The sequence below is a fragment of the Phyllostomus discolor genome, chromosome 13 (genome assembly GCF_004126475.2).
Source record: "Phyllostomus discolor isolate MPI-MPIP mPhyDis1 chromosome 13, mPhyDis1.pri.v3, whole genome shotgun sequence".
In the NCBI taxonomy this organism is placed as follows: Eukaryota; Metazoa; Chordata; class Mammalia; order Chiroptera; family Phyllostomidae; genus Phyllostomus; species Phyllostomus discolor.
Window position 1 is genome coordinate 39,242,610 of NC_040915.2, and position 14,761 is coordinate 39,257,370.

At 65.7% G+C, this 14,761-nt stretch overlaps 1 protein-coding gene across 2 annotated transcripts in view; it reads right to left on the bottom strand.

Moving 5' to 3' along the window:
* LOC114509135 (protein sidekick-1) overlaps positions 1-14,761 on the bottom strand; it is a 302,435-nt gene that overhangs the window by 90,500 nt on the left and 197,174 nt on the right. For both annotated transcript variants that reach the window (XM_036014721.1, XM_028527266.2), the window contains 3 exons: positions 11,683-11,819; positions 2,938-3,085; positions 1,905-2,045 (listed from right to left, as the gene is read on the bottom strand). In XM_036014721.1, coding sequence (XP_035870614.1) covers positions 1,905-2,045; positions 2,938-3,085; positions 11,683-11,819 — 426 coding nt within the window. The remainder of the gene's footprint in view (positions 1-1,904; positions 2,046-2,937; positions 3,086-11,682; positions 11,820-14,761) is intronic.

The following is a 14,761-nucleotide window of genomic DNA, read 5'->3' on the forward strand; positions in this document are numbered from 1 at the left end:
CCCGACCTGGAGTAGTTCCACTCTGACCCCGCAGGGGCTGCGCCAGGGGGCCGACACGGAGCCCGGAGACTCGCGGGCGGACGGAGCCGGTCTGCAGGCCGGTCTGCAGGCTGGAGGGTGATGCGGAAACGGGACGGAGCACGGCTGTTTCAGCACGGCTCTGTCATTCCCGAGACCTTGGGCGTCCTCGGGGCCTGCGTGGTGCGCCCCCTCTCGGGGCTTTCCTGACTGCAGCCCGACAAGCGCAGACGCCCCGTGGTCCAGGCGTGGGCTCCTCGGACACCGTCACGGGACGCCCTTTGACAGGAGTCGCCCCACAAACAGAGCGGTGCGCGCACCTAGTGGGGCCGCGGACATCAGAGAGATTCAGTTATGAAGCTGCAGGTCCCAAGCTGGGCTCCTCGGGCCAACCCTCAAGGCCCTGCTTGGCCGCTGGAGCCTCAGCGGGGCAGCGGGGGTGGCCAGCACGGGTCAGGGTGGGTGGGCTGGGCCGAGAGAGCCGGGTCCGCCGTTTTCACCGTTAGACGAGCGCAGAGGAAGACGGACTGCGGGAGCGAGGGTTGGGCAGGACGCGACCGAGGAGCTCAGCCTCTGCAGGGGGCGTCGGGCAGACCCCCGGCCCACAGTGCCCCCGTGCTACCCCCCTTTGAAATGGGGAGGCGCAGCTAGGAGGCATCGGGCCCCGGGGCTGGCAGCCCCCACGCACCCTGGGGACAGCTGCCCGGGAGCCGCTCAGGCAGCTAACGAGCTGGCTGGTGCTGAGGGGACGGTTCGGATGCCCGAGGAGTGGCCAGCAGTAGCAGTGAGCCAGCAGCGACAGGCCAGCGCCCCCAGCACAGACACACACGTGTGACACGCTGGAGGCACCATCATGTAAGTATGTACCGGGGATGAGGTGTCCTCCACATGCAAGATCATGGAGTTGAAGCACCAACCTTGCGAGATCTCTCGCATTCCCCCACTTCAAACCTTGGGCAGCCCGGTGTCCTAGGGCGCGGCTCAGCAGGGGCCCAGGCCAGGCACCCGAGGAAGGTGAGTGACCAAGGGCACCGGGTTCTTGCCCCGTCGGAGGCTGGCAGGGGAGTCAAAGGCCACGCGAGATGAGCACACGGCACACCGCTGTGCCGTCCATGAGAAGAGACTTGGTGGTGACCCGTCAATACCGCTTCTCCCTCCCCCGTGTGCTGACGAGCCGCGGCGGTGGCCGCGTCGGACACGCTGTTCAGGTCGGCAGCGTTCCGGCCCAGGGGACGCCTTCCCTGGGGCCCTGCTGCGCCCGGCCCCGTCTGCTCTGCTCATCAAGGCCCAGCCGCCCCTGCGAGGCACGGGGAGGCAGCCGCCCCTTGGGGCCCCGTCTGGCCTGGGGCGGTGTGAGTGTCGCCCGCCTCGTATTTCAGAGTAACTTGGTTTCATTTCCCACATCGAAAAGCTGAGACTGTGCGTAAAAAGCCAGGTTTCCAAGCTTCTTTGGAACGTGAGAGGACGTGGCAATACTGAGCAACAGGCTTCCATGCTGACAGCTGGCTAACAATTGAGTCAGCTGCGTTATTATTCATTAGGAGTTGTGACCGTCGATCACGCGTGCCCCTGGTGAAGACTTAGGATGAGCACCTGTCCCCCCCCCCCACCCATCAGACCCCCCTCCGAGCTCTCGTCAAGACGCAGCCACCGATTCCGGGGTTTTGCGTGCACACGTGTTCTGGTGGGACACTCGGAGGCCGTCCCTGCCAGGCTGCCTGCGTCAGCCCCCCCACCCCCCGCTCTCTCCGGGCCGGCGCACGCCCACCACCCCCCGGGCTCTCCCAGCCCGCCCGACCCCCCTGCTGACCCCGGGGCTCCTCCGTGCATGTGTCGGCGCCCCCAGCAGAGCGGACGGCCCAGAGACGGCCCCCACAGGGACTTGCCTGAGGATGTACCCCCGCAGCACCCCGTTGTGCTCTGTCTCGGGGGGCGGCTGCCACTGCACCATGATGGACTGGTTGGTGCGCCCGCTGGCCACGATGTTCTTCGGGGGCGCGCTGGGCGGCTCCTCGGGCAGCACCAACCTGAAGACGACAGACGCGGGGGAGAGCGCGGTCAGCGCCAGGGAGGCAGGACGCTCGGGTGCGTGCTTCGCGCCGGGTCCTGAGCCCAGCCGTCTACTAGGATCCGGTGGTGGGTGAAGAGAACCACACGGCCAATCAAACGAAGGGACAGGCGTGAAATAATGGCAGCAAATCAGCACAATGGGGAACCCGCTAGGCAAGCGGCAGGCAGGCCCCGGCGGGGGGCGGGGGAGGGGGCCCTACGCTGTCGGAGCAGCCCCGGCCTCGGCTCTTCAGAAGTGTTGGGAGCTCTGGCGAGTGGCCTGCGGGCCCAGGCCTGGGGCGCCTTCCAGACCGTTCTCCGGGGCTCTTCCCATGTCACCCCCCCCACACACATTTTGACAAACGTCCTCAGCCTTCTATTGTCCGACCCCACCCACTGGGCGCTCAGGCTGGCCGGGGAGGGCACGCTGACCCGGACTGCCCTGCACCCCGGGGACGGGGCAGCGGCCAGACGGCTGGGGGCACGACACCGCCATGGCAGCCCTGCAGCCGTACGTCCGCTCCGGCCCTGCCGGGCGTGCACTTGCCGGGACGCAGCGCCCGCCGCCGTCTGGCCGGCGGTCAGGGAGGAGCGGGGCACTCAGCACCGGAAGCGTGACCCTGTGCTCACGCAGAGGGCTGCGCTCGGAGAAACCAAGTGTCTACGGCGCTTTGCCGGGAGCGGGTGCGGAGCCCGGCCGGCCCAGCTGCTCGGTCTGCCTGCGTCAGTCTTCCCCGCGCAGGTCCGAGCTGCAGCGGCTGCGGGCTGCAGGCTCGTTTCCTGGCCACGTCCCCACCTCCCTCTGGGCCCCGGCTGCTTCCAGGCCTCGCTGCGGCCCGTCGCCGCCGGGTGGGGGGCGCGCCCACACACCTGCTGGTCTCCGCGCTGTACTGGCCCTTGCCCACTTGGTTCACGGCGCACACCCGGAACTGGTAGGTGCGAGCGGGAGTCAGGCCGCGCACGGTGACGCCGGTCATCTCGGGGCCCACGTTGGACAGGTGCACCTTCCACGGCGAGTCTGAAAAGTGAACAACACACACAAGCACACCCAGGTGAGCGCACGTCTGACGAAAGACACGGGGTGCGCCGTGCATCCCCACGAATCCTGTCACGTGCCCAGAGCAGCAGCTCGAGGTGTGCCACGCCGGCCCCATTTGACAGAGGTGGAAACCGAGGCTCAGGGTCCCGTGGCTGGTGACCAGGGCGCCTGGCACTGTGGGCGGCCTTCCCGTCAGCCCGTGCGGCTGTGGATGAGCGAGGGCACTTCTGTGCAGCCTGCACAGGGCCGGGTGCTCGGGCCCCCGCGCTCCTCCGCCCCGCCCCGCCCCGCGCGCGCGATGAACCGAGAGGAGCTCCCTGCCAGCGCGCACGGTCAGCAGGCTGCAGACTCACTGCCCAGAGCAGGATGTTGCCCGGCGATAAATAAAAACCATATTCATTAACATTTTAATAAAGGAGGAAATGAGGGCGATGGAGACAGATGGGGCGTCCGTTCTGCAGCCCATCTGCGTGGCGGCCCGGTCCGCCGCCGCTGCGCTCCTGAGCAGTTTTGGCCGGAGATGTAACGAGCCCCTGGCCGCCCGCAGGTGTGCCCGGGCCACTCTGCCAGCGGGGTGTGGGGGGGGGGGGGGGCTCGCCTGCAAGGCTCTGGAAGGTTCCGCCGGCTCCTCCATGCTCCCATGGTTTTTCTGTGCCGCGCCGGCCCAAGCACCCCTGGAGGTCAACTGGGATGACTGAGACCTGGCAAGGACCCCGAGCCCCCACTGCGAGCCCCCACTGCAAGCCCCCACTGCGAGCCCCCACTGCGAGCCCCCACGCAGAGAGGCTCTGATGCCGGAACGGCGTTTTCGAGTTGCCATGGAAAGGTGCCCGAGGAAAGCAAACTGTGTTCTTGGAGGCGGTGAGAGACGGCCTGTCACCCGCCCTGGAGAAGGCGGCTCCGAGGTGGTGCCCACCAGGGCGGGCCGAGTGGGCCAGGTGCGTGCTGGGTGGCACACACAGAGCCGTGGCCTCTGGAACTGGGACGACTTGCGGTCCGCACCCAGGGGCCCAGGAACATACCCCTGGCCCCGGGGCGCAGCCGCAGACGGCCCCGCAGGGAGAGGGGACTCGGCCCGGCCGGCCTCCCGCAGAGCCGCCCGCCGTGGAGTCCGCCGTGAGCTGGGCTCCACAGAAAGTCGCGCTGCTCTGCGGCTGGATGCCAGTTGGTGCTGGGAGGGCCGAACCTTTCCAACTATTTCAGATGAAGCTGCTTCCGAAAATGGCTTTCTGGGAATGCAGTCCTCACCGCCAGCTGGGCATTTCAGTGTTCTTGGCTCCGGCTCGCCCGGGATGCAGGTGATCGGCCGCGGACGCGGCGGCCCTGCCGAAACGTCTCCTAAAAACTGCAGCGTGTGCAGGCCCGGCTCGCCGCGGACGACGTTCGCCAACCTGTCTTCCCACTCTGGCAGCCGAGGCCTCCCTCCCGGAGAAGAGGACAGAGCGTCCCTGGCGTGGGGGTCGCTGGTGCGGTTGGAGGAGCCAGGGTCCCCCCACGCTCAGGGCGGGTGGAAGTGCAGACGCGGTCCCCTTCTGAAGACGACAGATACGGACGGAGCAGGGAAGTCAGAGACCAGAGCTGACGGGGGCCCTGGAGCGGTCAGGACACCGGGGACATTTAAATACCCACAGAGCATCCGGAGGTACCAAGGGTCGCCATTAATTGTGTTAGGTTTCAGGTCGGTGTTCCGAGCTGTTTACCGAACCCCGTAACGGTGAACGACAATACCGAGGACTTCCTTTAAAGTGTTCCGGCGGCGGAGAGCAGGACGGTGGTGAGACGTGGTGAAGTGTCCCTGGGACTGAGCTGCGTCCCCAGGAGCATTTGGACCCTCGGGGTGCACCTGGCGCTTTCTCTGGTCCAGGATGCTCGGGGGGTGGCTGTTCTGCCGAAGCACTGCCCGCACTGAGCGTAACCGTCTCAGACGGTCCCTGCGGTAGACGGGACATGTGATGTGGCTGACGCTTGACCTTGGGCTTTTAAAAAAAGAATATGAGTGAGAACGAACATTCTTTCGCTGTCGCCCAGGTGGCAGAGGAAGTTAAGTGCAGGAGCCGCGATGCAAACGTTCTTCTCTAATTCCACTTCCACGGCTGTTTTGGCTACAGCCGTCTCCACGCGTGCCTCCTTTCCAGCGCAGACCCACACTCGGGGCGAGGAGGTGTGACATGCTGTGCGGCGGCGGCCTCGGGCGGCTCCGGCCGGGAAGGAGTGGGGGGTGTGCAGCTGCCGGGCTGCACTTTGAGAGGACCCTGAGCCGGTGGCAGGGACAGCCGTCATGGGGCTTGGAGACCCTCCTCACGGATGGACAGGGACTGTCCCGTCTCGGTCTTGGGGACGCCCCAGGGCGCGTGTCCGCCTGTCAGGGAGGCCTCGAGGGCGCGGGAGACGCAGGCGTGCCCTTCTGGTTTGACAGAGACGGAGTGCGGCGTTAACTTGACTTACGGAAGACAGTGTCCCCAAGGGAGGGGAGACACATCGATTTCAAGCTCGAGGTGGGGAACCTGGAGCCCGACAGAGGCCGTGTCCCACCGAGTCAGCTCTGACCCCTGTGCGGGGGCGGGGCCTCGGGAGCGCGCGTCCCAGCGAGCGGAGAGCCTGCGGGACGGCCACGGAGGGGACTCTCCCGCTGACCTGCGGGGCGCTGCCGAAGGGAACGTTCACTTATCTTAGGAGTAATTTGCCTAGAAATTAGAAGTTTCCTTACGCACATTTAAAAAAATCCTAAGAACCAGTAATGCGAGGAGTGTCTTACGAGATGAAAATGTGCTGCCTCGGATAATAGCATCTTCAGGCGCATGAGGCTCAGGAGCAGGCGGCACAGACCCGGGAGGCGGAGGCGGAGGGGCGGAGGGGCGCTGGCCTCCGGAGGAGGAGGAGGCCCGGCTGGAGAGCCCTGCTGGGGGCCTCCTGAGATGCGGAGGACGTTCTCCGAACTTGTCGGAACTCACTCCGGACCTCTGAGCTTCCTGACGTGCAAACTGCACCTCCACCCGCGGTGCCAGCCAACACGGCGCCCACGACAACATCCCAGAAGACGTCCCCTTGAGATCAGGGAGCGAACAGCAGGAGGTGCTGCCGCACTGGTCATTTTTTTTTTAATTTTAAAAAGGACTTTATTTATTTATTTTTAGAGAGGGAATGGAGGGAGAAAGAGAGAGAGAAACATCCATGTGCGGTTGCTGGGGGTCATGGCCTGCAACCCAGGCATGTGCCCTGGCTGGGAATCGAACCTGCAATGCTTTGGTTCACAGCCCGCGCTCAATCCGCTGAGCTGCGCCAGCCAGGGCCGCACTGGTCGTTTTAAAGCTATTCTGAGCAGCCCAGCGAGACATCAAGCAAAAGGAAAACAAGTTATCATCGGGAGAAGGCACCGTGGCCCGCCTCGAAAACACGAGGACAGCCGGGCCACCGTCGGGACGACGCACGGACACGGGACGTGGCTGGACGGAACACGAGCCCCTGGACAGCCGCCCTTCCCTGTGCCCCACGACCACGGTCCGCAGGTGACAGGGAAACGCACCCTGGTCACCGTGGCGACGAGACAACACCCGAGGACACCTTTACCGGAGACGTGCAGGACCTCTGCGCACACACCTGCAGACGTCGCTGAGCGACGCAGAGAAACAGCGGGAGAAATGGAGAAGCGTTCTACTTTCTGGATGAAAAGACAGAATTACCAAGAAGCCAGCTCTCATAAAAATTACCACAGGCTTGACATGATTAAAAAGTCAGTGAGACGATTTTTGAAACTTGACAAAATAATTCCAATTCTTTTCTGAGAGAATAAACAGGTGACAAGAACAAAATTCCAGAAGACGAGGGGACTGGCTTCATCAGTTATTGCAACGCACGCTGGAACTAAAACTATTAAAATCCTCCAACGCCGGCAGGAAGCCAGATGGAGGAACCAGTGGGTCCAGGCAGACTCCAAGCAGACTTTTATGTGAGCAGGTCCTCTCGGTATGAGAAACAGGAAACATTCGTAACCAAATGGAACATTCAGTGAACCATGTTGGGAAGGTGGAGGTCCTTTGGAAACAAGAAGAAGTCGTACGTCAGAATACTTAACACATGTACGGTCCAGGTGGTTTGAAAAGTTAAGTGTATTAAAAGGTAAAGCGTTAACAGCAAGAAGAAAACGTGTAAGAATACGTATTTTATGCTCTATTGTGTTGAAATATCCAAACATGAAAGCAATAAAGGAACGTGTAAAGGAAAAGGCCAATAAAGTACATAAAAATCAAGCACTTTGGTCTGCCAAGAAATAATACACAAAAAATTAAGCGCAGAAAGCAAGTTGAAAACACACTTGTCACAAGTGGCAGAAAAGCCCCGAGGCCCCGGCGGAGAAGCGGGGGAAGGAGGTTGACAGATCGCGGCGGCGGCGGTGGGGGAGGGCGGCGGTGGGGGAGGGCGGCCGGCCTGCCGGGGAAGCCGCCCAGCAGCTCCGGGAGCCGCAGACACGCGGCGCGGAACGGCTACGGCCCTGAGCGGAGGGCTCACACGTGAACCTCCCGGATGAAAACACGGGAGAACGTGTTCACGAACTGGGCGCAGGAGAAATCACCGCTTCCCTCTGACGTGTTCCTCTGCGGCGGTGTCCTGCTGGGGTTCGGCGCCCCCCCTGCCCCCCCCCCCGGGGGGCCTAGTTTGCCCAGCGAGTGCCCCGGAGGGACAGTGAGACGGCGCCCCCCAGAGGAGGACAGGCTACCCCGGAGCGGACCGAAGACGGAGGGTGGGGGAGGGGAGAGCTTGCGCAGACGCAGGACCGGGCAGGACCGGGCGGCGGCACAGGACACTGGGGGGGTCCTGGAACTGGGGTAACGCCCCGCTAAAGAAGTGCGGGGGGGCAGGCGCGGCGAGGCGGGGCTGGGGGTGACCCTGCAGAGGCAGCGCGGTCAGCTGGGCGATGGCGCTGCGGACGGCGCTCGGGAGCCTAGAATCTACTGGCAAGCAGGGGGACCTCCCACGTGGGGAGGGACCCGGGCCAGCAGTCTGGCGAGCGGGCTGGCTAGCGACGCGGCTGCCGGCCACGTGGGAAGCACAGGCGCACTCCTGGGCAGCTATGCGGGAGCCGAGGCTCGCTGCCCAGCTGCGCTGCGCCGCCGTCTCCGGGGAGGCCCCGAAGACTGTGGACAGTGAGGATGTTCGCTGGGTCGGACGTGCACCAAGAGCTCCTGCTGGCGGGGCGTGGGAGGCGGGCCTGGCGCCCAGGAGGTGACCAGAGACGAGGCCGGTGGGGAGACCAGGGTCCTGAGCGTGAACGACCCCGGGGGCCAACAGTTCAGGGGCAGCACTGGAGATGAGGTCCTCAGACCAGTGGGAGAGGGCGGCAGAAGAGGACAAAGAGTTCAGAAAGAAGAGAGGCGGGGTTCGAGCCAAGGGAACAAAGGGTCTGCATTCCAGCTCCAGCTCCGGCCCCGCTGCCTCAAAGCTCTGACAGGGCCCTTGCGATGGCCGGTCTGAGGGGGGGGCGGGGGCAGGAAGCACCCGCCTCCGCTGCTAAAGCCCCTCCCTCTGGCCCCTGCAGGAGCCATGGTTCTCAGGAGCACAGGGCCTAGGCAGCCCTCCGGGGGGAGCTGGCCTCAACAGCAGCCCCAGGAGCTGGACGAAGGGGCGGCTGGACGGAGCGCTCCAGAACCAGCCACGTGCCCCGCCTGAGCGCGGGCCGAGTGCAACTGCCGTCTCCGAGTCGGCCTTGCTGCCGAGCGGCTCTTTCCGACTGTGATCAGCTAGCGAGCGTGCTCAGCGGCTTCCTTAGGGCTCTGGGTCCTAATAAAAATAAAAATCAGGTCGCTGGCCCGGAAGACAGCGCTGGCCTTTCTAGACGCCGCGGCAGGAAGACAGGCACGCAGCCGACCAGCCCACAGCGGCAGAGCCTGCCCCGGCGGAGATGCAGGCTGGCTCGGAGCAGATGAAATCGGGGGCACCAAGAGAGGGCCCCTCGCCCTGCCTCGGTTCTTGGTGCAGTGACACTAGTACTGGGTGCGCAGCCGAGTCTGGATCCCGCTGCACCGGGGGCCCTGCAGGGGACGCTCGTGATGCCCTCAGTCACTTCCGCAGGGACACGAAGGGACCGGACGCCTGCGGGGCCGTCCAGCGCGTGCCGGGCACTCTGCTGGCTGCCACGGGGCGGAGTGCTGACCCCAGGGCCCTGCCCGGCCTTGGGGCGCGCGGTCTTGCGGGGGGACACGTGCAGGCCCCAGTCCCTGTTACACAGCGCGCTCAGCACTCAAAGGGAAGTGTGCACACGGCTCAGGGACCTCCAGGAGGGAAAGCGGATTCTGCTTGGGCGCTTCGGGGGCAGTTCTGGGAGACTCCTGTCTTTGGATGGAGAATCTGTCTTTGGGCTGCCCCCAGCAGTGTCCCGGCCCGCCCTCCCGGGGCGTTGTCACGGTAGAGCTGAGCATGCCTGCAGCCTCGCGCCCTGGCCGTGCTTCAGTCCGAGTCACGGCCCCTCGAAGGCTCCCACGGACTGGTCTGCACGGGCGTGTCTGCCTTGGGTCCTTCCATCACTTGCTCCCACAGCGTTTGGTCCGAACCTCGGTGAGCACCCGTGACCCGGCTGGACGTGCTGGCGTGTGACCACCTCTGTGCCGGCAATGAGCCGAGACCGGCCATCTCGTCTGGTGCAGAGCGGACGCCCAGGTGGGACTCAGCGCCGTGCGGACGGACAGGCAGATGGAGGGGGCAGACCCCCCCCCACCTCAGGCACTTCGTCCGACGGGCAGGGCCACCCGATCACACCGCTCGTTGCACAGGCAGTGGCGTGGGGCTGTGAGACAGCGCTCTGTCCGTGGGAGCCGGGGCACCGAGCACGCCCTGCTGGGAGGGGCCTGCGACCAGAGCTGCAGTCCCCACAACCGGTGACTCCGACTCAGAGCTGGAGAGGTCCACATTCCAGCCCTTGCCCGGTGTGTGCTGAGTGCTGGGGACTGGGGACTCCAGGACGGGTGGGCATGGTCCCCATCTCAGCCGGCAGGTGCCCACGGCGCCCTTGGGAAAGGCTTGCCTTCTCAGAAAGGGCGTTCCCATGACAACGCCCACCCTCCCCTGACCTGAGCCGCTGCGCTAACGCTGGCCCGGGTGTCCGCACACAGCCTGGTTTCCACCCAACCCCCCCTCCTGCTGAGGAAAGGGACCGGTCAGCCCTCACCGGTGACCACGGGGAAGGGCAGTGAGGGCCTGGATATCAGGGGCCTCGTCCTGGGCCGGTGCCGAGGGTGAGGGTTTAGCACCCGGGACTCGGGGGGAGGGGTCTGCCATCAGCTCTGAGGCGGCCAGCTCACACCAGAGTGGCTCCCTGCAGCCCCCACCCAGCAGACAGCTGTGCACCTGGGCCAGGCCAGCAGTCTCAGCGGAGCCTCTGCCAGGGGCGGGGAGAGGCGTGTGCCCCACGGGGGCTCTCACAGGTGCGGAGCAGCACCGAGGACACACTCGGGGCTCTGGCTGGCAGGCAGGCCGGCCTCTGGGGGCGGGACACTGGCGGAGCCCCACCCTCGGGTGTCCTGAGACGGCAATACCGCAGGGAGAAGTGCACCGCTGGCCTGGCTTGGCCCCACTAAGCAGCGGGAGGCGTCCGGGGTGGGTGTGGGGTAATGGGCGAGACGACCAGGGAGGGGACAGTTACACTCAGTGGTGCACCCAAGGGCGTGGGCTCTGGGAGGCGTGAGGCAACCGCCGGGGGTGACCGTCCAGCCCTGTGTGCACGCCAGGCAAGGGACGGCACTGAGACGCCCCCTGGGCTTCCGGCGTGAGTGGTAGTGCAGACCCGCCGCGGCCGGGTGACAGGCTGCATGCCGAGGTGGGAGCAGAGTCGGGGTGAAAACCAGGCCCAGACACAGTCAGAAGTTGCCTGGTGGAGAGGTGCCCGAGCCAGCCCGACGGAGGGGTCAGGGCTCAGGAGATGAGGCTGGAGGTGTGGGGACAGACACATGCAAAACACGGCTTTGTCTTGGGGAGCAGATGGCCCGAGGGCACAGAGGTGTGTGAGAGCTCCTGGGAGAAGGTACCAGGGGGCAGAGGGGAGTGACCGGGTAGACTCTGAGGGGCCTGCTGGGTGGCTGCCACGGAAGAGGACAGGACAGTGGCCAGTGGGGCTGGAGGAAAGCTGAGAAGGGTGATGTGGCTGCTGCCAGGTGGTGCCAGAGGAAGGGCCCCGGAGCACTGGGCAGCGTGCTGCACCGTGGACACGCGCAGACACGGACAGACACGGACACACTCCTGCTGTGCTCCACGTTCAAATCAGCTCCAAGCAGAGGCATTAGGAGCTCGCCCTGGGGCAGTGCCGAACCCAGCCCCCTGCTCAGGGCCACCTGCAGGCACGGCCCCCCTGTGGGCCCCACCCCCGATCCGGGCCCTCATGGGAGGCCCTCAGCCCCGCCTCTTGCCCCCACTGGCTCCCACCTGCCTGCTCTCACCCCTAAAGCCAGAGCTGAGGTTCTCACCCGCAGCCCCCCAAAGCACCACGGGCCTCACCAGCTCCTTGGGGCTGGGCCGGAAGGCAAGGCTTAGGACATGGAGGCTCAGAGGGGACCCGGTGCCCGCCCCGCCCCCCCCGCCCGGCTACTCACTGTTCTCCGACAGCTCCACGATGTAGTGCAGCACCGGGCTGTTCCCGTCAAAGGGCCGGACCCAGGACAGCCGCACCGCGTGGCTGCGGGAGGCGTTCAGGCTGGCCAGCAGGTTCTGCGGGGCGTGCGGCAGCTCACTGGGCCGCGCAGGGGCGAGAAGAGCAGAGGGGAGCTCGCGTCAGCGTGGACGGTCAGCCAGTGCCCGCGCCGCCCCGCCCTGGTGGGCAGCGTGGGGGAAACGGGGAACGTGAGATGTGCCCCCCCAAACACTACCTCCGCCCCCCCCAGGTAGTCCTGTCCTCCGGACAGGGTTTGCCCCGTCCCCGGCAGGAGCTGAAATGCCAGCAGCGCCATCAGGGAAATCGGGCGGGAGCCCCGGTGTTTGCCCCAGATAGTGTTTAACTGGTTTGTCCTGCACCCAGAAGCAGTGCGCGGGCCCGCGGCAGCCAGACGGCCAGGGGAGGGCTGGGGGCGGGGGGGCTGAGACTGCCCTTGAGTCTCCAACGCCAGGCGTCTGGAGTCTCCAGCTATGATGTGCATGTGTGTTCTTCGACGGCACGTGAGTGCCGGGTCAGTGACAGCGAGAGGTCATCCTGGTGACGCCTCCCGCTGGACGCTGGAGGGTCCGGAGAGACACTGACAGGAAGATGTGGCCGGGACGCTGATGCATCCCACGGGGGAGTGATGGACCCCTCGGCGAGGCCATGCGTGAAGGAGGTGGGTTCTGGGGTTGCTAACACGGGGCGGGGGGGGCCTGGGGACGGGGCTTCCAACCCGAGAGGCTGCTGTCCCCTCCAGGGGACCTGTCACCTTCGCTCCTGGGCAGCCGGCGGCCCATTTCTAGCCCCCACTTGTCCCGAGCCTGGGAGCAGGACCCTGTCTCGCGGCCGCGAGTGGCGGCTTCTCGCGGGTGAACGCTCCCGGGCACCCCCGCTGGGGAACGGGGGCGCCCACTGCGACCCGGCTCGCCCACTAACGAGCTCCGGTCTCCCTACGCCACGGCGGCCGCTGACCCGCAGGGGCCAGCACAGAAGCCGTAATTATCCTCGACGTGTAAATGCCCTCGTTGCCCTCTGAAACCGATGAGGCTGTTCCGTGCCGGGGCTGCCTGAGGAACATCTCTCTCTGACCGCGCACGCGGTTTACAGACGAACAGTTCTCACGTGGGCTGCGGCTCCGGATTCGTACGAGGAAGGATAAAGCGGAAAGCATGGAACGCTGGCTTATCTCCTCTTCATTGTGGAATGAGCTCCAGGGTAGAAGAGGCGTTGTCACGAAGACCAGGGTGAGGCCTGGCCACAGAGTGGCAGCCGGGAGGGAGGGGGCAGCTGGTCGGCGGTGGCAGGAGCCAGGCGGCGCGGCCGGCATGCACGTCAGGGTCCCAGCGAGGACGTGGGGGCCGCTCTTGTCCCTGAGCCGGAGGAACCTGACGGGAGGCGGCCCACGAAGGGAAGCACCCTTCCGAGCACACCTTCCTCGTGGCCTCGAGGCTGGGGGTTTGCCGGAGCCAGTCCCAAACTCTAACGGTGTCCCTTCCCCATCTCGGGAAAAACCGAGGTTCTCACGCTCAGCAGCTGTCACGCTTCCCCCAGCCCCAAATGAGGGCGCGTGGCGGTGATGCATCTGACAGGCACGCAGACGCCGTCTTCTCGGGGTGGGGCTGCTCGCACATGGCGGCCACCACCAGCCGGGTGCCCGTCCAGGGCCTTGCTCGTCCAGCCGGGAGCATGCCCACGCACGTACGGTCCCTCGCCCACCCCTGGGGCCAGCCGATTCTCACTCAGGGCGTGAGTCTGTGCGTGTGGCTCCTGAGGCCCCTCCTGGAGCAGCCAAAAGCCACCAGCGAGAAGGCGGTGGGCCGGCCACAGGCAGCCACTCTGGGCAGAAGGGACGGTCACCACGAGTCGGAGATGGGGGACGAAAGCAAAGGCTTTCAAAGAAGACCGGGGACAGAAGGCCGGGCCATGAGAAGGCAGCGGGTGCTGCCTGGGGACAGAGCCGTGCAGGGCGGGGGCTCGGCCCAGGACGGCCGGGGACACAGTGGCGGTGACGCGGGCCCTGCTGCCGGACGAGTCCTTCCAGGAGGGCGGCCCGAGGCTGAGGTGACCGTCGCACACGCTCGCCCGGACTCAGCGTCGGAGGGAACTCGGACCTCCCCCGAGCGCCCCCTCTGCACCCTCCGAAAGCCCTGAGGTGACACCTCGTGCTCCGTCTCACCTGTTCCTCGCTGCAGGGGGCTTTTTAACAGACACTGGAAACAAACCGTTTCTCTAAGTGATGAGTTCTGGTTATCTGGAAAATTAGGCTTTGTGAAATACTTGACCGACCCATCAATAACCGATACATGCGGCTCTAATATATTCCGAGTCCATTTCGGAGAATCTTATCTAATGGAAAGAGATTGCATCTGGGCGTCACACCGCCAACTTTGAAAGGAGATAAATGATCAGCGGAGCGACTCAGACAGCGACGGGCAGACAGGGTGACGGATGACAGAGAGCAGAGGGAACAGTGCCCACGGAGCCCGGTGCTGAGTCACCGTGTAATTTAAGGAGACGTGGGTGGGGGTGGGCGGGGGTGGGGGCCCCCCCGCGCACCACGGCCGCATCCGATGGCGGCGGCCACGAGGAAGCGGCTGGCGGGAAGGAGGCGCGCAGCGCGGCCTGGGAGAGGCGGCTTTGGGACGGGCTCCGGAGACAGCGCCCGGCAGGGTGGCGCCGCAGGGCGCTGCCGGGGCAGGGGCGGCTCGGAGGAGCGCTTCTCTCTACACGCGCTGGCCCCTTACAGACGCACGGACGGGAACTCATGCCGCCCGGCTTCCTCGACTTCTTCGTCCTCCGAGGACGGCGACGGCGGGGCCTGACGATCCTCGGGAGACGGTGCGAACTGCTCGCTCCCCACCGCGGCTCCGTCCCTGCAGCGGCAGCGCGAGCGCCCTCGCGGGGGCGGCAGACTGGGTTTCCTCCACGCCCGGCTCCGGGCAGTGAGTCGCGGGTCTCGGATCTCCGGAGGGCAGAGGCAGCGCAGCCGGTCTCCGGGTGGCAGCGGAGACGGTGGCGCTGTGAAGCGTCCGGAGCCC